Genomic DNA, 22038 nt, shown 5'->3' with positions numbered 1-22038 from the left:
TCCTACTTGGGTGACCTTGGACAAGTCTCTTAACTCCCTGGTACTTTAGTTTCCTATTTGTAGAATGAAGAAGTTGGACAAGAAGCTATCCAGCTGGTCTCTTCCAGCTCTCACCTCCTGGGATAGTTTATTTAATGTAGGATTTGTATTTTATAAGTACTCTGAAGAGCTCAGCCTGAAATGCCTATTTGTCAGTGCAAAGGAGTATAAAATATAAGACATTCTGTTCATCAGAGACTTGACTAAGGGCTAGAAATTCATGTTTCCCTTTAAATTAAATCAGTGGATGATCTCAAATACTATAGGTTTCATTCATTAATAATTAAAAGAACCTGTAACTTCAGTGACGGCAAGGACGGCTTCTCTCTCACTCGTGTTTTGGTGGCATCTGGCACAGAGAAGCAACTTAATAAATATTTGTTAACTGAAGAAATAAAAGAGTTGTATGGATCATGATCTGCCTTCGGAATTTCACTGGTATGCAGGTGCACTGAGTAGAGGAAGAAAATACTGTTTTAAAATGTAGTTTATTTGTGGAAAGCAACTTAATATAATGGAATAAACTAACCTAGGAGATGAGAAACCTTGTTGTAATGTCACCTGAGCCACCAGCCATCTCTCTGTGTGACTTTGGGCACAGTCCTTAACATCCTTGGATCTTTTGCCGTAATAGGTAAGGTTGGGGCTGCAGTAGGTGATCCTTAAAGATCCTTCAGTCCTTAAATTCTCTGATATGATATTTTAAACATCTATTTTTTTGGTGTGATATGACTACATGAACTACCCTTTGCAGGTGAAGATGATTCTACCTCTTTATGTTAGTACAGTGTGATACTCGAGTTGTTTTCCCAGTAAGGGTTGTGGGCAATACTCAGCTTTCACTGTTGTATTAATATTCTTAACCTTGTATTCCCTGCTTTGTACACATGGCTCCTTCACGAAGAGTTTCAGACTTGCTTTGGTAAGCTGTTTTGTAACTGTACAGTAACCTCTCCTGGCTCTGAACTTAGTGCCTCTGTTATGTGTATACTTGGAGCCCTGAGGAGCCATGCCAGGCTCGAACACTGGAATTCGAGCACCACTGTCCTGTGGTGTTGAACCTTGTGTACAGCTGACATTTCTTAAATCACTTCTTAATTTTGTACATTTTTGGTTGAATCACATAGGTGGGTTTGGCTGCAGTATTAGGACACTTGCCTCTGTATCCTTGATGTAGGGCCAGGGAGGAATTGTGAATGTAACAACGGTGTTCTTCAGTGAATTTCAGGGCACTACATTTTATTCTTCTAAGTGGAATAAAAATAATAGTGAAACTTAAGGAAAAGAGTTAGCCTTGTATAGAAAGAAAATTTTACAAAGTATAGAAATCCTCTTGGTCAAATAACTCTTTGGTTTGGTAAGAGGTGGGAAGCTGTACACACTCTCATTAGCGTACTGCCTAAAAAAAATGCTCTTTCCCCCTCCAGAAGCTGGAAGTCACCCACAAGAAACAGCAGCATTGGAAGAAAACGAAGAGAATGCGCAGGATGCCACAAGCAAGAGTAATAAAAAGGATGTTTTTAGCTACGGTGAGAACAAAGCTGGTCCTAGTACAGTGTTCATTCACATTCAGAAATCCTTGAGAAAATACCTCGAAAATCTGCAGATTTAAACAGTTTAATAATGTTTTTAAAAAATGTTTGCTAGCAGGTAACAGGAAGATAGAGCAATAGAGTTTTAGGGGTTTTTCCTTCAGTGGTGCTGGCTGCTATTTGGCCATCCTTAATAAAATGGGAACTCCCATAGGAGGAGAGGTACTTCATAAATGAGAAACTAAAGCTGCCTTTTCGATTAGGGGATGTTAACCTCTCAAGTAGCCTTTTTATACTTTGACCCTTTGAAAAAATAAAAGGCCTGTAACAGGTGGTAGGTACCTGGAGAAGGTAGAATATCCTGATAGTTCAACATATTGTAACAAAACTACATAAACTTAGCTTTCACCTTTTAACATAGAAATTGTATCTTCAAAAAATTAAATCTAAGAAATCGGAGAAAAAGTATATCTGATAGATTTTAAGAGCGGAAAGCTTAAAGGATTCCGGCAAAAGAAGCCACAACCCATAAAGCCTGACAGCACCCCTCTGCCTCATTTCAGTTCACCACAGGCTCTGCTTGACTCACGTTCTCTCTCATTCTGTCGTTTCTCTGTTTCATTCTCGGACAGGCTCCGCCGTCGCTCTTGGCTTCCTGGTTGTGATTGTTTTGCTAAGCTATGCTCAAAGCTACTGTTCCTCCCCAGCTCAGCAAGTGCTCAAGAATCCAGCCTTGGAGGCCTTCCTGGCTCAGTTCAGCCAGTTGAGGGATGCGTTTCCAGGCCAGAGTGCCTTTCTGTGGCAGAGAGGACAGAAGTTTCTCCAGAAACACCTCAATGCTTCGCACCCCACCGAGCCAGCCACCGTCATATTCACTGCCGCTCGAGAGGGGAGGGAGACCCTCAAGTGTCTCAGCCATCGCGTCGCGGATGCCTACACCTCCTCCCAGAAAGTCTCTGCCATTCAGATCGACGGGGCCGGAAGAACCTTGCAGGACAGTGACACCGTCAAGCTATTGGTAGACATGGAACTGAGCTCTGGATTTGAGAACGGCAAGAAGGCCGCCGTGGTGCACCGCTTCGAGTCCCTTCCTGCAGGCTCCACCTTGATCTTCTACAAGTACTGCGACCACGAGAACGCTGCCTTCAAAGACGTGGCCCTGGTCCTGACCGTGCTCCTAGAGGACGACACATTAGAAGCAAGCGTCAGCCCAAGGGAAACCGAAGAGAAAGTGAGAGATTTACTCTGGGCCCGGTTTACCAACTCGAACGCTCCCAACTCCTTCAACCACATGGACTCGGATAAACTGAGTGGGCTGTGGAGCCGCATTTCACACCTGGTGCTCCCTGTCCAGCCAGTGAGGACCATCGAGGAGCAGGGCTGCCGGCTCTAAGCTAAGCACGGAGAGTTGGTAATGGGAGTTTATTAGGGTTTGTTAAAGACAGTTTAAAAGCCTTCCATGTCTGTGGAAGGAGATTGATGAGGGTGAGGAAATCACCTGGAATGCACAAGTGAGCTTATTTTAGAAAACACATCTTTTAGTTTTTACTTTTTGTAAAATTTTTCTAATCCAAGCTTGACGAAGCTAAAAGCTGACTTTTTTTTCTTGCTTTTCAAGCAAGTCAAGTTTGAAATATAGCATACTATATGTAAGTGAGGATTTTTAAAAATCTAAAAATATAGCAGCAGAATTATTGCACAGGAAAATAATCTCAGAGTAACTACAGAGTGGTTTTTGTTTTCTTAAATTTATCTTTATTATTGACAGAATTACAGATGTCCCCGTTTTGATTTTTGTTTTCCTGAGACTCTAAAAATCCTTTTGGGTAGTATTTGGACTAAAGCAATTACAGTTATGAAGCAGTGATAATTAACATTTTTTCTATCATACATTAAATATTCTTAAAATACATTTTAATAGCTTAGTTGTGGGTTTACATTTTACACTCATTTGCAACTTTTAATAGTATGAAAAAAGGAAATTTGTATTCAAATACCTAAATACTATATCTAAGGCACTGTGCTTTTTTCTGTTAATGAGCTGAAGTAAAAGCAGCTGTATTCAAGAAATGTTCTTAAAAATTGGAGACAGTGGGGGAACTGTTTATAATCATTGGGAATGAAGAAATTCTAACTGGATATATCTTTACCTCAGCCTTTTAAAATTATCTAGAGCAGAGATTTCACGCTGTGTCCACTGCGCCCACCCCCTTTATGTTAGAGCAGTTCTGTTTTGTGTTTCATCGGGATTCTCCATAAGATTTAATTGGAACAGAGAGTCCCACTGAAAATGAAGTTTGAAAACCACTAAGTGAGGAAACACCTTAGAAGATAGGAATTGCGTAGACGGAAATGAATGTATTAAAATTCACGGCAGGAAGAGGAAAAGCAGAGGTTTACGGTAGAGACGCGCTCTTATGAAAGGTAAAGGCCTGCAGGTGCAGCAGGATGCTTAAAGTAGCATTTTCTAGCATGTTTCTGATACCTTTGTTAATTTCTGTGAATCATCATTTCTGTCTCTCCCGAATGGAATTTTGTAATTGTCTAGGATGAGAGTGAGTGCCCTTTAAGAAAAAAGATTTTAATAACCAATTGAATAGATTTTATAAAGGTACATTAGCATAAATTGGCCACACGGCTGCCTGCTTGTTAAGTAGCGATGGAACATTATATAACGCACCTCATTTCTTTAGCTGCTGGTTAGAAGTTCCGTTCAGTAGGTTAACCATTCGAGAAATGCAAGAGATGTATGCTTCGTGAGAGGAAGCAAAAATGGTAGATAGTGTCTAAGAGGTTCTAATGTTCAGTGTAATTATTGGATGGTGTTCTGTGATTGTAGAAAGACTGAGACAGTGTTTATGGAGACAGGAGTTTTTTTGTTTCACATTTCAGCTCTGAAAGCAGAACTCTGGTAAATGACCTTGACCTAAGGAAGGGTCTGTCCCATGACATGGCAGTCCTATGCCCGTGCTCATATACTCCAGGAATGTTTTGACTAGATTTTGGTTTCTCTGCCCTCTATGAGAGCCGACGAGTCACATGATTAAAGTATGCAAGGAGTTTCAGAAACAGTAGGAAGGTACAGGTATGTTTACTGATAGCTAAAAAGTGATCATAAAGACGTGGGGGACAAATTTATTTGAAAATATCTGTCATAGGAAAAACGGATAAATCTATTGCTAACCAAGGCCTTACTTGTGGACTAAAGGAACTATTTTCATTTGGGACTTTATGAAGGAATCTTCCAATAGAGTTGAGAAAAGACCTGCCTGAGTAAGAAGTTAAAGTATAGTGAATATAATATCAATCCAATATATACTCAGAGGAAATTGAAGAAAAATCTATATACCATATTCGAATTTTTTTCTGTATTTCTAGATCTCAGATGCTAGCTAGCATTACATCGCACAAGCCGATGGTGCCTTGTAGAACTGTGACGCTGGCCAGCTGGCTGGGCTCCCTCAGGTCTGTAAAGAACCAGGGTGAAGTGTGCGTGTCTGACATGCCAGTGACTCAGGTCACAGCTGAGACAAAGATTCTTATTTCTTCACTCAGTTGAATATGGTTTTTCATCATTTCCTTTTGATATAATTTAGAAAAGGAAATTTCAAAAAGTCCTAATTTTGTTTGCTGTTTAGCCTTGTTAAAAAACACTTTCCTTCCATGTATAAGTGCAATCAACTGAAACTGTTGTCAGTTTTCTACTGTTTCAAAAATCATTTTAAAAAGAAGCAGTCTATTAGCTCTGGGTCTTTGAAAAATGATTATTTTTAAAGCATAAAATTTTATATTTTTAAGTGAACAAATAAAATGTATTATCTAATAGACTCAGGTTAATTTCTACTCGATTGTTTCTATTTTTTACATTTTTCAAGTTTCCAAATTTTCTTTTGTGTGTCTAGTAGTTCATCTTTCATTACTATAGTAGATATTTTGCTTACTTGACTTATGACACCATACATGATACCCAAACATCACCATTTAGTTATTATCACAGAACAAATTGCATCACATTGTATATGAACATAAATCACTTTTAGATTGATACCAGAGTTCTAGAAGCAACTGGTGGAATCAGAAATTGTCTCTGGGCTTGAGTTTTTTCCCCTGTGAGATAGTTTTTAAGGGTTGGTAGAGAAGTTCCAGGGGATTCATATCACTAAAGGAAGTAATGATACTGTTTCTGTTTTTTGAATCAATAAGGCTGAGCATGCCTGTGACCCACCATCCCCCAGCTAAGGACCCCGTTGAACAGTGCTAGCTGCTGAGGTGGTTTTGACCCTTTCACAGTTTTTAATTGTCAGGTTTATGTTTTCACCTGTTAAAGACAGACAGCGTAATGAGCTCTGACATTAAAAATAACAAGCAAATACAGCATGTGAAAGTGATAATTCAGCAACAGGACCTTCACCTGGAATATGTTGGTATATCTCTGACCAAAACTTTTATGCAGCTTTTACAGGTCTCAGGCACTTCAAACACTAATGTTAAATAGAAAATATAATTATTATACCTGCTTAGGGTTATAATTTAATGGGAATAAAGAAGTATTTTCAAATAGCAACATGAAAACTTTTTATCATTTGAAATTGAAACATAATTATAAAAAGAAACCAGTACATCTTTGTAAAGTAGTATCATTTTATAAAAGCAGTTTTTAATCTGTTTTTCAGGTTGAATATGTAATTAAATCAGTATTCATTTTTCTATTTTGTTTACCAATCAGAGCAGAATATATTTAATTTTAAAATTTGTTGAATAGTCATAGTGGTTTTGTTTTTTCAAAATTAAAGTAACTTGAGCACTGAGTATCACTTGATATTTGTCTTTACATGTGTATTTTGAATATTATTGATTACAAATCCCTTTATCATAATCCACCTGGGTTTGCAGCAGCAGCAGCCGCCTTCCTTTGTAGAAGGGCTCACTGCAAAGTGTGCAGAGCACTGTGCTGGGGGCTGGGCTGGGGCAGTGGTGAGACCACCCCCCACCAACAGCCTGTGCCCCAGGAAGATAAGGAACACACCAAATACCAGCGCTCCAACCTGGAACGACACAGGAGCAGAGAGAAGGTGCTCTGGTTTTGCAGCTAAGGAAGCCGTCACTTCTGGGGTGGCCAAGGAGTAATCACTGAATCAGGGAAAAGGTTTGATGAACACCGGAAATTTGAGTTGGTGACGATTGGTATCTGTGGACACAGTTGTACTCAATAATTCACCGCACGTGGGATGAACAGGATCAGGAAAATTCTGTTTTGTTATTTTTTAACTTTTTTTTTGGCTGGGGGAGGCATGAATACCTGATACACATGCATTTACGTTGAAACCCTGCAGGTTCACAGACCTCATGTGCATTGAAACATCAGTTTGGTTGAAGTCTCTGGGCAGAAACTGGGGTGCAACTGGTTGCCTCTCCTTCCCCCTTCCCTTCCCCTTCCCTCGCTGTGGCTAGTGCCCCACCACTGCGGCAGTCTGGGGACCATGAGGGGACAGGTGGCTGCTGACTGGAGCAGGCCCAGTGCAGTGAGGTCTGCTACGGAGATGACTCCTGGGGCTGCCTGGAGACGCATGAGTGTCTGCCCGAGGCCTTGGCCACCCATCTGGTTGACTGGCATGGCCTAGGACCTGGGCATGCGGACAGCCAGGGAGGAAGGAGGCCAGGCCTCTGAGCTGCCCACCCCACAACTGGGAGTCTCAGCCCAGAGCGCCTAGCACCTTCCAGCCGCTTCCTCCTCTCCACTGTCCAAATTCTCTTTTCATCTTAAAATATGCTGCCCTCCCAGGCCTCCCCTCCCCTTTCCCTCAGGATAGGCTGCAAGGCTATGTTCCCACCCTGTCATCTCTGGAGTTTCCCTGAAGCCACTTTTTGCTTAAGACACCTCATCATGGGAGAAGGGAAGCGATGATCACTTACCTGCCTCCTCCTGGTGAGCCCCTTCCTTCTGGCAGGATCAGCAGGACGAGCCTCCCTTACAACTTTGTTTTAATGCAACAAAATTAAAACAGCTGTTAGAAATAATCCAAACATAAATGGTAACAGAGCTTTGGAAACAGGTGGTGGTGGTGGTTGCGCAACACTGGGAATGTAATCAACGCCAACTCAAAACGGTTAAAATGATAAATGTTATATATATATTTTACCACAAGAACAAAAAATTGTTTTTAAATTTATACAATATGAGCCTATGCTGGCTGACACTGTCTTTCCCTCCAGTCCTCTGCCTTTCGGGGAGAAAATTGCTCCACACCTGAATCCTAGAAGACCCTTCACCTGTGGCGAGTCCCTGCGAGCCCCCATGTGTCCCAGCCGCGGAGCTGGAAGGGTTCGGATGTGGCAGCATGTTGAGGGATCATGACGTGACCGGGGGATGGCTCTCAGCACAGCTCCTCTTACAGTTAAGGATCAGAGCAGAGGCCTCTGCAGGCGCCCCCAAGGGCCCTGCTCCCAGCCAGACACGTGTGAGCATCTGGAATGCACTCTCTATCCTCAGGCACAGTTTTGGTATAATTTAACTCAGAAAAAATATCTTTTTGAAGTGTAGAGTCACAAACATCAAAATAATACAGCAAGGCCGACGTTGAAAAGCTTTGTTTCTGCCCCATCTTGACTGCCCAATTCCTCCCAGAGGGAACCATTTTTATTAGTGTTTTATGTACCCTTCCAACGTCTATCTCAGGTACATTTTATGTTATCACTTTTCCCCCTTAATTAAAATTCTCAATTCTTAATTTTTCTCTTTGGGGCTCCTCCTCATTCACTGTCACCAGTTCGTGACTCCTCCTCAGATGGGGCCTTGGGGGCTGGGTGGGTGGGAAGGAGGCAGACACGGGAAGGGTGAGGGGCTGGGAGGCCCTCAGTATGCAGGGGCCTGGAAATTGAAGTCTCCTGATCACTTTGGTCCCTGTGGTCAGGGCCTTTATGTTTGGAGAAAGAATTCAGAGGACACTATCAGAAGGGACAGGTCTCTGCTTTAGTTTTAGGATATTTAGTTAGACCCAGAACACACATCCTCTCAGCAGAGTGGTCGTTCGTTAGGAATGAGGGTGTAATTCCCAATGGGTAGGAAACCTCTGGCCCAAGGAGAAACCCAGCCCAGAAGGATACACTGGTGTCGGGATGGGCTGGAATGGAGCCAGGACCTGGCTTGTACCTCCAGGCCAGCACTGGAGCCCCGTGTGTTCCTCCTGGTGATCATGTCTGTGGTCGAGGCGATGACCTTGTCATCCTCTGTGGACACCTGGAGGGAAGGGGATCTCATGCCCAGTGTGGCAGCCACTAAGCCTCTGGACTTTGACCCCTGTGAAGACCCAAATTGTCCTACCCACTGGGTGGCAGCCCTGGGAGCTGGCGAGTCTGGGGAGGGCTGCATCTTCTAACCCCCAACTCCTAGCTGTGGCTGGGGTTCCTTGCTGGTGGTGGTAGAGTGTGTGTGTAGCATGGGGGGTGAGGGGTGGGGTGGTTGATGACAGGATAGACAGGAAGTGTGGGAGCCAAGTGCTCCCCTTGAGGTCTGGGCGAATCCTTCCCCAGGGACCAGAACCCTTGGAAAAGGACCTCCTGGGGAAGTAGCTCACCTGTGACTGGGGGGCAGTCTTCTGGAGGGAGGGGTGCTGGACTGCCCAGCCCAGGCTGCCTGCTGCCCACCCAGCCGTAGTCAGGGCTCTGGGTGGCCCTGGGGTGGGCAGAGACATCTCTCTCTCATACCCATCCGGGGCACACACAGACCCACTCTCCTACCCCTCCCTGGTCTCCCTCTCCACAAACAGCTGTTTCCTGGTTCTCTGGCCCTCACCCCACACCGCCCCTGCTTCTGCAGTCTCTGCCGGGGTCAGAGCTGAGGATCTGGTCCCCAAAGTCTCCTCCCTTCCCAACATGCAGGAGCTGGCCATGCGACACTCCAGGTCTCAGCCTTGGTGACTGAACCCAGAGCTGCAGGTGGGGGCATGGAGAGGGCTGAAGCCTGGGTTGCCCCCTGTGAGGCCCTGTGGTCGGCAGGGAGCAGCAGCTACACTGCAAGACCCCTTCCCACAAACACACCCTCCCTGGACTGAGCTCAGACTGAGGCAGTGGGGGTGGGGGAGGGTGGTGGCAGGCAATGAGGTGGAGGGGACTTGTCAGCGTGGGTGCAGGAGGGGAGAGGAAGCTGGCAGGCCACTTTCTGGGTGACGAACAGGAGTCTTCACTCTTAAACCCGTGCCCAGCTGCCCCTCCCCAGGTGAAGAACAGAGCACCCCGTGGGATTTCTATTTCAAACTCCTCATTTATTGACATTTGCTTAGTTGTGACTCTAAGTTATCAAAGACGCAGGAGAAGAAATCTGCAGCAGGAGCAGTGAAGTGGCCGGTGGGGAGAGGATGGCGGGAGGACAGGGTGTTCCCAGCCTCTCCTCTTCCTGTTCAGGGTGCAGTTTGGAAAGTGTCCAGATAGTGTCCCAGTGTCCCATCACTAAAACGCACAGTGCATTTGAGTGGGGTGAGCTTCCTCTTGCACAGGTGAGACCCTCGTGGCTACAGAGGCCGGTGGGCAATCTTGAGCCTGTGCCCCGAGCAACATGGGGGGGATGTGGGGGAGAGCCGTGGCCCCCCATTTCTCCAACGGCCCCAAACAAACTCTCATTTGTGGGTTGACAGGATTGAGGCTGGGAAAGCTAGGGAGATAAGACTGCACCAGATGATTTTCACTTGGGGAACCTAATAGACCAGGGGTAAGAAGCAGGTGACTGTTGACCAGGTTGTCTTGACTTCTGCAAAGGCAAAAGGTATGATGACACGGTTATTTTGTGGGGAGGAGGGACAGCCCTTACTGGGGTTGATTGGCTGTGGAATTCCCGGGCAGCAAGGCACTGGGGCTGGTAGGAAGTGGCCAGGGCTGCCAGGCCCAGAAACTCATGTCAAGGGGGTGCACGTGGCCCAGCCAGGGGTATGTTAACGCTGCTGTCCTAAGCTGGTCCCTCTGGACTCGGAGACAGGTCTCATTACACCCCCTAGAGCTGCCTTCTGGTATAAGAGAAATGTCACCATTTGAGGTCACTCATGGGAGAGCCAGACAAGCGTGTGCTTTTCACAGACAATTTGAATCTCCTTGCCTGCTAATCCTGTCGTCTTGCACCCCTCAGCAGGCATCCCTGCACACAGGGTCAGGCACTAGGCTAGTGCTCCAGCCCCTGCCAGGACTGGGCCGGGAGAGTGTGGCTTGGTTGGCAGACCTTTCACGGAGTCCTGGCTTCATGGAGCACTCAAGGGTCCTTAGAGTCCATCTGGGCAAGTCTCAGTTCCCTGAAGAAAATGGGGTCTCAGAGAAGGTAAGTGACTGGTCCTGGAGCTAATGAGTGACAAAAGCGTGGCCAGACCGAGGTCCTCTGGTTCTCCACCCAGTGTGCCTTCATTACAGACTGAGTGCAGGGTGACAGGAGCCTGAACAGTGATGCAAAGGTGTGAATTGTCGTCCCCCCTCCCGTGGCTGCACCCTGCCCTTGCTCAAACGCAAAATCAGCAGAGGGGCCAGCTCCTTCCCTGCCCTACCCTCTGCAACATTCAAGAGTGTGTGGGGGTTAGTTATGACCTTCAGAGGGGGTGCAGCCCACTCCTTACTGCAAGGGCAGCTGGGAAACTCATCAGATGCATTCACTCAGATAGCGTAAGGCCACGGCTGGGCTATAAGTGGGAAGTAGGAATTGGACCTGGGGCTAGAGTCAGACAGCAAGGAGTAGGCCCTCATCCGGAGACTGGAGGTGGGGCAGTGAGGGAGGACAGCAAGCAGAACTGAATTGCTAAGTCAGATCCCTTTAGGCCTCAAGAGCGAGGGCCTCCGTCCCTGGTGGAATGAGTGGTCTGGCTCTACTGTGTCGTGGCTGAATGCCCGAGTAGAAGGCTCTAGAGGGGCACACTTGGCAGCAACATCCCATGGGAGACTCCTCGGCCTCCTCCTGTACCAGCCACGTCATTACTGTGGGGATTGGTTACCTTGATCACCTTGTCTGGGGGTCAGATTTTCCTTTCTAGTTGCTACATCCGAGACCCTCCCACTCTGCAGCTCCTGGAGACGGCAAAGCTTGTGTGCTTTCGGTGACAGGTGTGTGCTCACACCTGAGAATGCATGCGCCCTCCCAGGACTGCACCCACGCACACCGCTGGGGGGGGGGGACCACGGGCCCAGAGACCGTCAGCAGGACCTCACTCCCTAACCTAAGCTACTCTAACTTTAGTAACAAAACTTGGAAAAGGTTCCCAGCTAGGCAGCTGGTTCCCGAAGCAGAGAAAGGATGTGTGGGGAGACAAGGTTGACAGTCACTTTGCTGCCTAACCCACAGTAACCTTATGGCTTCAAAGCCAACTCAGTGTGTTCCACAAGGAAGGGGACAGACACAGCTGTGATGTGGACAGGAATCAGTATCTATTTCTCTATGACAACCAAACATAGAAAACTGGATTGTGAACTGGCTTTTGGATTCGTTCTAGCAAGCCAGTCCTGAAGCAGTCCCTTTAACACCCTCCTCTTCCTGAAATTCTGTGGTGTCTTATTGCCCCTGGCCCCCTGCCCCGTGATCTCTTTCTTCTTTCACTCCCCAAGGGCTCTGGAGGCCTCCAGACCATTGCAAAGCTTACCCTCTTCTCACAATCTGGCAAAGCCAGGGAGTGAGGCAAGCTGGGGGTGCTGGAGCTGGCCGGAGGAACGTCCCAACAGAGACACTGGCAAAGCTGCCAACTCGAACGTGTCAGGCCCCACCTCTGGGCCAGGGGGCCAGGCCCTGCCCTGGTTCTCAATGCACCCAATGGCTTCAATCCTGGCGAACCTTCCACTGTGGGGCAGGAAAAGCCAAGGAAACGGAGACAGTCCTTGAGGGGTGTTGGAGGGGCCAGCCGCTGGCCCTAGTGCTCCCGATGGAGCTGCAGTGTTGGTGTGCGTGGGGGTGGGGGGTGAGAGGGGTTACACGTCTGTGCTAATAGCCCTTGGATTGGTGAAGGCCTCACGCCCAGAGCCTGGCCACGTCACCGGGTAACTCTGGGGTGCTGCCAATTGGAAGGGCAGGGGTCCCCCCTCCTTGTAGTATGTGGGAGCGAAGGAGAGCCTCTCGCCTCCGCCCCCATTGGGCACCATGTCCGCCATCCGTATGTAAAAGGGGGAGCTGTATGGGGAGCAGGTGGCGCAGTGGCTGGCGGCCACCCTGCACGGCTGGCCACAGGGCTCACTGGTGAGAGGCGCCAGGCTGCCTCTGCCGTCCAGGGCTTGGGAGCTGCAGGCATTGCAGGGGGGGCCTCCGGAGAGTGTGGGCAGCTCGCGCTCCTCCTCCTCTTCATCTGCATCCTGGTCTCCGCTCTTCTTGCAGCAGTAATACTGGGGGGGAGTGCAGAGGGCCCCCATTAAGTGGCACGGGCACCCACGCCCTTGCTCCACTGTCGATCGAACTCAACACCAGAGGCCGCATAGAGATTCCCAGCCTTGTAAGACTTCGCCTTCCTTCCCCTGCTTCCTGGTGTATTGACTCCAGCCGTGGTTGGGGGAGGCGGGGAGGGCGGGACGCACAACCGTACTAAGGACAGGGCTGGGGAGGCTGGGAGCGGCTGTCACAGTCTCCCCAGCACGGAGCCCTTCCCACCACTCCTGACATCTCAGCCGCGTGGGAGACATGCGCAACGAGCTCTCTGGGTGCAGCGTCGGGGACGCAGAGCTCCCTCTGACTACCCCCAACTCCCAGCCCCCTTGACTTGCACTTCCCACAATCCACAGCCCTGGGCTTTGTCACCCCAAAGTGGGCCTCCAGTGTGGGCCCCCCTAATGGGGAAGTGGCTTGCTGGTGGCTTCTGGCCACGCCCCGGGGACTGACCTGGAGCCTGCAGTAGCACAGGACGGCGATGATGGAGAGGAGGATGACTGCAGCTAGGATCCCGCCCGTGATCACAACTGTTCCCGCTGTCATCCGCCCGACGCCCCATCCAACTCTGCAAAGAGATGTGTGGACAGGTGAGGGCAGCCACAGCGGCCACCCTGGGCCTGGGCAGGGAGCCCTTCCGGAAATTTCTGCGCACCTGGAGGCAGGGAGGGCCCTGGGCACTGGGACACCAGGGGCTTCCTGACGACGGGGGTAGCTGTGGCCTGGGAAGCCTCTCGCAGGGGCTTATGGCTGAGGCAGGCTGGACAGGAGGCACAATGCTAACTGAAGGCATAATTCTGTTTCCTGTTTCTACCCAGTTTCAATCTCCCCCAATTCTCTTCTCCCTCTCCTGTCTCCTCTCCTTACACCTGCTTAAACTGTCCTCTCCCCACCCTGTGGCTCCAAGACACAAAGACAAGTAGCTTCCATTATAGAGTTTACAGTGCCCTAAACACTCGCCTGGTTATCTCAGCTAATCCTCCACATAACCTTTGGGCAAGTTCTTTTTTTTTTTTTTCAATATATCTTTATTGATTTCAGAGAGAGGAAGGGAGAGGGAGAGAGAGAAACATCAATGATGAGAGAGTCATTGATCGGCTGCCTCCTGCACGCCCCCTACTGAGGATCGAGCCCGAAACTTGGGCATGTGCCCTGACCGGGAATCAAACCGCGATCTCCTGGATCCTAGGTTGCTGCTCAACCACTGAGCCACACCCAGCCAGGATGGGCTGGTTCTTAATTATCCCTACTTCACACGTGATGAATGGGGCTTTGAATGATTTGGCTGAGATCCCACCCAGCCTGGTTCACCCCAACATCATGTTCTCATCACTGCCCTCCAGGGTACAACCACCAGTGGTCCCTGAGTCCTTGACCCAGCTGGAGGAGACAGGGTTTGAACCTAAAAATTTTTTTCTCCCTAATTCTACCCTGGCTCAACTCCACACTGGTTCTCCTCTCTTTCCAACTGTTGTGGAAAACAAGGGCCAGGTGAGCCCAGAGGAAGAAGGCAGGTGGCATTCTGGCTCTGGGAAGGCTGTGGTGAGGCTGGGGACATGGGTCCTGGCTAACGTGGGCTCATGGGACAGAGGCCAGCCTCATGCAGACTCCCCTTGCAGGCCACTGAATGGGATTTCCAAGCGTCCCAGGCTCATGGAGACCAAGGATGGTTGTGCCAACAGAGAAGGAGGGTGGGAAGGGTCTTGGCATCTTGAGGATGGAAGAATGACCAAGAGCACTTACGTTCAGTAAGGGAACGGTGACCTGCAAGACAACAAAAGGGAAGAAGGGTGTTAGCCCCCCGAAACGCCCCATGGGTTAGATTAGTCCCTGAGCTCCACCTCACCTCATCCTGCTTCGCTCACTGCTGCTCCAGCATCAAGAAGCCTACGGGCCCAGCTGGGTGCGGCTCAGCAGTTGAGCATTGACCTAGGACCCAGGAGATCTCGGTTTGATTCCCAGTCAGGGCACATACCCAGGTTGTGGGCTCGATCCCCAGTCAGAGGGTGTGCGGGAGGCAGCCGATCAATGACTCTCTCATCATTGATATTTCAACTTTCTCTCTCCCTCTCCCTTCCTCTCTCTGAAATCAATAAAGACATTTTTTTTTTTTTTTTTAAAAAAAAGAAGCCTACGGGTCCCAAAGCTGGATCTCCAGTTGGGTCTCCCACTGTGAGTGGACAGACATCTCACTCGGATATCCCACTGCAGCTCAAACTCAGGCTAAGTCATCTCCTGCTCTCCACATGGGTCCCCCACCTCCGACCTCTGTCTGTTAGCAGGTCCACAGAGCTGCTATGAAGGGTTTTGCAGGTTGTTCGTTACTCAAAGGGCGAGTGGGGGCAGGACCACAAGTTGCATTCTGCTCACGAAGCCACACACTGTGCTGTGTTCACCTGGTGGAAGGGGCACCTTTCTTTACCCAAAGATACCATCTGCTCCTCACCATGTGCTCCTAGAGCACAGCACGTACCCCGGCCCTGCTTCTAATTCACTCAACCTGCTCACAGTGCGGGCTGTGGGCCACAGCATGGACAGCTCTCGGGCGCAGGTTAGAAATGCAGCATCTGAGGCCCCACCATGGGCCTAATGAGGCAGAATCTGCATTGCAACAAGATCCCAGATGATTAATTTGCATAGTAGAGTTTGACAAGGTCTCAGCATGTGCCCCTAGTTGTCTAGACGTTCCAATCCCTAAATTCTTCTCTGCCTCCCCCCAGTCTTCTGTTCTCCACATCAGTGAAGACACTTTGCATGTCATGCATGCCCTGGTGCAACGGTTTCCTAATCAATTTCGCTGGTCTGTCTCTGAGCACCACCCCAGTTTAGCCTTTTATCAGGCCCCAGTGCCTCTCTATTCCTCCAGAGCCTTCCCAGCATCACACTGCCTGCAGGAAGTGTTTCCCTGGGCATGAACTTTTAGACTAAACTTCAACAGCTTTGTCCTGCCCCACTTCCCTGCATGCTCACCACCAGTTCATGTTCCCCCCTCCACATCCCCCGTGTCCTTCCTACATGAATCCTCTGCCCATCAGGCAGGCCTAGCTCTTAAGAAGCTTAATGCCTTGTGATGAAAAGATACTTAATGCAGCTTCCAAGAAGACGTGTTTATAGTCTAGTGATGAAAAGACACTGAACACACCTTATGATCTGGTGTAAGACACACAAACAGAGACACACAGACCAGGGGCTGGGGGAACATAGAGGAGGGGCAACTAAGTACTTGGGGAAAGATGCCAGGGGAGATGTAGGCTTGAGCAGAATCCTAAGAGCTGCGTAGGAGCTTGTCCAGTAGACATGGTGGAGAGGGCAGGAGTGTGAAAGAACATGGGGGCTCCAGGACCTGTGAGGAATCTGGAAAGGCCTGGACAGGGTGGGGTAGGCACAAAGCTGGAGAGGCTATAAGCCCGGCAAGGGATTTAACTCTCCCTGAGACGATCAGGGTTCCTGGAGGCTTTCGGGAGCGGAGTGAATGATCTCGCTTTCCCCACCTATTTAAATCCTGTCCATCTCTTGAGGCTCTGAGATGCCTCCCCGACTGCCCCACCACGATGCTCTCTCTCTTTCTGGGCTCCTCGCAACGCCTTTCTATGTGCCACTTTTCAAACCTTGACTTGGTAGAATGCTTGTCAACATTCATGTGGGAACATCCTGACTCCTCCACTAAATTATGAGTCCTTTGGGATTCGGAGTTGTGTCTTGTATGGTTTCTTTACCTCCCTGCATCATTATACACAGTGCCTGGCACACAGTGGGTACCTAATAAAAGTTTGGTAATCACCTGGTGTAGCATTTCTTTCACAGGCCTGGCAGTTACGACTCTAATCCACCACCAGGGGGCAGCAAGCTGCATCTCTCAGAGGGCATCCTATATGCAGATGTGGTTTGCCCAGGTGCATGGTGGGCCATACTCCAGGGGTTCACTGGACATTTGGCGTGGGATGAAGCTCAGCCGAGGAAGGATTTATGTACCTTCACAAAAACACCACTCCACCTTCCCCTGCTCACCACTGAGGGCTGCTTAAAAGACAGAGAGGTCTATGGAGTGAACTGAAGTTGGGCGAGGCAGCAGTGACCCAATCTGCCGAAAAGTCCTGGCCTAGTCCCCTGGGGTGTGCCCAGCCTGTTTAGGAGACAGGGAATTATGAAGCCAAATGAGACCAGTGCCCTCCCTCCTGCCCTCCATGCCTGGCCCCCCCCTCTTTCAGTACCTTGAAGGCTGTAGAGCAGAAATGGCTGGAAACGACCTGGGGGGGGGGGGGGGGTGGATGGAAACACAGGCAGTCATGGGTCTGAAGGCCCATTCGAGACCCAATTGTACCACTCACCAGCCACCCCAGATTGTAAACTGACCACCTTTCTTGTAAAAGAGAGAGTAACGAAAAACTCAGTTTATAGGAATAACTGTGAGGAAGAAAAAAAAAAGTGAGATTCATGTCTGCAAGGCCCTAGGAGGAAACATGGGGACCTCTTTCTCCTGCCCTCAGGAGGAGGCTGGTGTGACAGAAGCTCCACGGCACTGGCCCTTGAGTTCTAACTCAGAGTCTTGCTGTTGTGTGACCAGGCAAATCACTTAATGGCCTGGCTCCCCCTCAGAATGGATTCAGTGGGGGCCCACTCAGGGACCCAGGGCAGCCAAAGAGGACAAACCTGTTGCCAACTAAACACTCCCAGACCCTGCCCTCTGTGACCACAACTCTCTGGAGCTCCATCGCCATCAACCCCTCACCTTCATTTTGGGGGGAGAGGGGTTGGTCTGAGCCTCACACTTACATGAAACAGCCGTGGCAGCGATGACTCAGTCACACAGGCAGAGCCTGAGCAGACAGATGGAGATGCGTCATGGCCCAGGGCGTCAGTCTCTGCTGGAGAAGAGAGGGGGCGGTCAGCGAGAGGGAGAGGGGAGGCGAGAGGACAGACGGGCTCATGTTGGCACCAGGTTGTGACCCCAAGACTCTGGAGCGGACATCCCCAACAGGGCTTTTTCCTTGACCTTTTTCCTTGGTTTCTGAGGCCCCCAGCCTAAGAGCCTGAGGCCACATCCCAACTGGTCCTTGTCTCCTCTCAGTGCCACTGTCCAGAACCCTCCGCCCAGAGCAGCAGCAGGGCGCTGGGCCAGAGCCTCTGCCTGTTCTGGGAAGTGAGGCTCACTGGGGAAAGGGAGTCCACTGCCTCTCTCATGCTCCACTGCAGAATTCTGACCTGTCCCCCAATGATATGTCCTTGCATCCCTCTTTCCCGTCCCCTCCCCCTTCTCCCCTGGGTCTGTCCACATTCCCACGAGCAGCACACTGCTTTCCCAACACCCGTCAGGACAGCAGGGCCACTGGACAGTTGGATGAACAAGTCGGACAAGATGACAAGATCATTATGTGATAACAAGATCATCGTGCTCAGAGGACAGGAAGGCAGGACCCAACTGAAACACTTAGAAACCCAGCGTAGGCTAATTAGTGAGAGTTCCTTCAAACCAAAATTCTGTAAATATCCACTCGACATTATTCAGAAGAGTATGAGCCTTACACTGGGAATGGGGTGTAGGCAGAGGAATGGATTCAGTGGGGGCCAGTGGCTGAGCAAGGCGTTGCAAGGGACACCTGGGGTAAGGGAACTGCAGGAGAGGGAGGCCCAGCAGAAAACCTCGAAAGAGCCCACAAAACATTCACAAAAGCAAGAGATAGCTTGAAAGCGTCAAGAATTTCCCATTTAATCCCGGCATTTAGTGACACAGCAGTTCTGGGGGTGGAAGGTAACAGTCAAGGAGGTAAACAGCAGAGGGACATGCCCTGCTCCCTGCCTGCTTCCAGACTGAAGCAGATCAGACTGGAGGAAAGGAGAAGCCCAGTGCTGTCAGATTGGGAGTGTTTTGATTATTACTCGTGATGGGCATTTTAATTTCTGAGTTGAGACGGCATCTGTAACTTGGAATGACTATAAGGCTGTCTAAGAGTGGATGAAAAAGCCAAGGGACTGGCCCAAGTTTTTATCTAGGGGCAGGGGAAGAGTTCTCCCACTGGATACATTTTTAAAGCAAAGGGATGCTTGAAAAAAACAAAAATCAAAGTTGCTTTTTTGAGGACAAACCGTGCAATATGCTTGTTTAACATGCCAGTTACTTAAAGAAAAATGATCCACAGAAATGGAAGAACTCTAAGAGAGCTGGACCAATATCATTATTTTCTAGGTGAAGAAACCAAGTTCAGAGAGCACAGGTGACTTGCTCAACCACACACAGCAAGATAAACACAGAGTGGGAAAGGCACTGGGAGTGAAGCTGCCTGGCCCCGGGCCAGGGCCCTGCCATTAAGATGCTGTCCCTCCTTCCAGAAGATCTGCACTTATTTCACCAGGAACTAAGGTGTTCCCTGGAGTAGGGTTTCTCAAACTGGCCTGATGGTAACAATCACCTGAGCCACGTGTTAAAAAACAGACTCCAGACTTCCTGAGGCAGCGTCTCCAGCCAGGCAGGGGCCCCAGAATCTGTTTTTAACAGGGCCGAGTCTTACCATCTGGCCCTTTTGGAAAATGATGCAGGGATAAAGGTCTTTGGGAGGATTTCAGGCTGGAGGCTCAGGAGACGTGGGTGACCTTGCAGAGCTGCTGCCCATAACACAACTGGCTCTGGATTCTGTGCCGTTGGGGCAAACGAGCAAGAACACAGCAGGAGAGGGGGGTGTGAAGAGAACCAAAGGCACTGGGGCCCCTGTGTGGGATGGAGCCAACAAAGAGGTCAGAAAGGGACCTTCAAGGCCATTCTTCTAGTGGAGGCCGGGGCCCATTAAAAGCCACCCGAAAGAATGTGTTGGGAAGTGAGTTTCCCACTCTCCTTAAGGGCAGGGGTCTGTGCTCTCCCTGAAGGGTCCCTGCCCTCAGTGACTTCATCGTGCCGAGGCAGGGTCACCTCCCTCACTGCCTGGGTGAACACTAGAAGAAAACGCCAGCCGCAGCTGGCACCGGCACATGTAATTAATGATGGCCGTCCCCTGCTCCTTGCTCGGCCCCCTTAGGAGCAGAGGTTAATTGAGTGGGGCCTAAGCTCCGGCTGATCTCAATTTCTTCTGATGCAATTAAGCCTTCTCCAACCATTTATTAACTCATGAAATCGACACAGCGGGCTAGCAGCCGGGGAGAAGAGAAACAGGTTTTTCCTTGTTACCTGTCTTCCAGGACCGCAAGCTTCAGGCAAAGCTGGCAGAGGGCATGGGAGGAAGGGGCTCCTTTTACTTGGACTGGGCCTATGGCCAGTATCGAGCCCTGACCCCCAGGATGACGGTGCGAGGAGCCAGTGGTCAGATCCGTTCCTTTGCCCCAGATGAGCAACTGCAGCAGCAAAGAGGCCAGTGCTGTTTGAGAAGGGGCCTAAGAGATACAAGGAACCTTGCAAATCATCAGGCGGGGGTAAGAAGCACCTCAGTATAATAATAGGCACTGGGCTGGTGGATTATGAAAGAGGAAACCCAGAGACCAACAAGAAAATGAAGAGCTGCCCAAACTCAATAGTAATCTGAGAAATGGAGGCCGACATGTGCTAACTGAGAAGGCCGTTTTAGGGAACACAGAGCACAGCAAGGGCTGAGCCCTGGACATAATGCTGGGCACCATGGAGAGGGGCAATTTGCCAGGTGAGCGCACCACCCAGGGAGTGAGGCAGGCTGGAGCGTCAGGTCTTGCACTGGAAAGCAGTCACAGAGCCCGAGTGGCTTGTTCGCAGACTTCATGAGCTCTTCTGCTTTTTGTGATGTCTCTCTTCCCAAAAGCTACAACTCTGCAATTCAGTATTCTTGCACAATGCATACCCAATACCTGACAGGCATCACTTCATTTCAATCCTGCAAGATCCCTGGGATGGAGGTTCTCATTTCCTAAAGTCTAGAGATGGTGAAACTGAGGCTCAGAAATTTAAATTATTTGCCCAAGCCCATGCAACTGGTGAGAGGCACGGCCAGGATCTGCACCCAAGTCTGTCTGCCCCAAAGCCCCCCCCACACATCCAGGTTATCTGGACTCAGCTCATAAGAGACCTACACTGGTGCTGATAGGCTTTGACACTTACAGGGAGGCAACAGGGCCAGTGGAAGGGCAGGTGTTGGCCAGAGCAGGCTTCCTCCTGAGGCTCAGGTCAAGGAAGCCCCTCTGGGAGAAGGCAAATGGGCTCTGAGTGGTTACTAAGTGCAGTCCGGGAGTAACAGTCTTATTTAAAACCAGAGGAATATCATTTGGATTTACCAAATATATGAACAGGTAAGTAGATAGTGGGAAACGGAGGATTAGTCACTTTCAAAAGTGGTTCCCTTAGCCGGAGAATTATTCTTTGCCTTGACTGGTCAGAGGACCAGGGAAACAGATACAGGAGTGTTAGAGGCTGAAGGTCAGACCTGCCACTGATTACACACATTGAGAGACGTGATCGGGTGCTGCCATGCGACAAAACGTCTTTTACGGAGAAAAATCCTGAGAAACACATTATTCATATTTGCATAGCATTTTACAGCTTACAAGGCCTATAGATTAACTCACTGTCTTCTAGAACTCTGATCTGGAGGACACATGGGCCAGGAGTTCCCAAGAGGGCACCAGTGTCATCTGGGGAGTTTTGTTACCATTCAGGTCCCCAGATTCCACCCAGTCCAATGGAATCAGAATCTCTGCAGGGAAGCTGTATGGCTACATGCTCCCACGGGGCTTGGATTTGGGCACTGCTGTTCTCAACCAGGCCAACAACCACTGCCTCCCATGGTCTCTCTCCTGGGCCCTGCAGTGGGCCCAGGCTCCTGTCACCAGTCTCTTTCTCTGTCCAGTCCCTTCAATCTGTCCCAAACTAAGTTCCCTTAAACACACCTAATCAGGCCCCTCCCCTGCCTCTCTCCCTAACTCCCTCAGGCTAAAGGCAGGCACTTAAGGGCTCCGTAGAGTGAATGTTTAGACCTCACTCCTACCCTCTCCTGATGCCTTGTTCAAAGCCCCTCTATGAAGTGTTTCCTGATTTCGCCCCAGGCCTGTAATAGGTGCTGTGAATCTTTTATTAGCACTGTTTTCAGTTGTGCGGTTATTTGATTACAGACACATTTAACTGCAAAAGAATGTGGGAAAGGGAGC

The 22038-nt window shown here is 49.5% G+C and overlaps 2 protein-coding genes across 7 annotated transcripts in view; one reads left to right on the top strand and one right to left on the bottom strand.

The window, feature by feature from the left end:
* Window positions 1–6382, top strand: part of LOC308549086 (torsin-1A-interacting protein 2-like) — a 28551-nt gene extending 22169 nt beyond the window's left edge. For 2 of the 3 annotated variants that reach the window (XM_081121385.1, XM_081121384.1), the window contains 2 exons: window positions 1467–1568; window positions 2204–6382. In XM_081121385.1, the coding sequence (XP_080977511.1) occupies window positions 1467–1568; window positions 2204–2964 (863 nt within the window). In that variant the 3' untranslated portion in view covers window positions 2965–6382. The remainder of the gene's footprint in view (window positions 1–1466; window positions 1569–2203) is intronic. The other variant, XM_081121386.1, reaches the window with a different exon arrangement.
* A 3438-nt stretch (window positions 6383–9820) lies between these two features.
* The window catches only part of FAM163A (family with sequence similarity 163 member A), a 33222-nt gene continuing 21004 nt past the window's right edge, over window positions 9821–22038 (bottom strand). For 2 of the 4 annotated variants that reach the window (XM_081121380.1, XM_081121381.1), the window contains exons 2-5: window positions 17716–17807; window positions 14686–14706; window positions 13396–13510; window positions 9821–12905 (exon numbers count right to left, since the gene is read on the bottom strand). In XM_081121380.1, the coding sequence (XP_080977506.1) occupies window positions 12498–12905; window positions 13396–13488 (501 nt within the window). In that variant the 5' untranslated portion in view covers window positions 13489–13510; window positions 14686–14706; window positions 17716–17807 and the 3' untranslated portion in view covers window positions 9821–12497. Of the gene's footprint in view, window positions 12906–13395; window positions 13511–14685; window positions 14707–14788; window positions 14850–17715; window positions 17808–22038 lie in introns of those variants that run through there. The other 2 variants (XM_081121382.1, XM_081121383.1) reach the window with 2 other exon arrangements.

This window comes from Miniopterus schreibersii (assembly GCF_964146895.1).
Source record: "Miniopterus schreibersii genome assembly, chromosome: 19".
NCBI lineage: Eukaryota > Metazoa > Chordata > Mammalia > Chiroptera > Miniopteridae > Miniopterus > Miniopterus schreibersii.
Note: the sequence above shows the minus strand (reverse complement) of the source record. Positions and strands in the feature narration are given on the sequence as shown.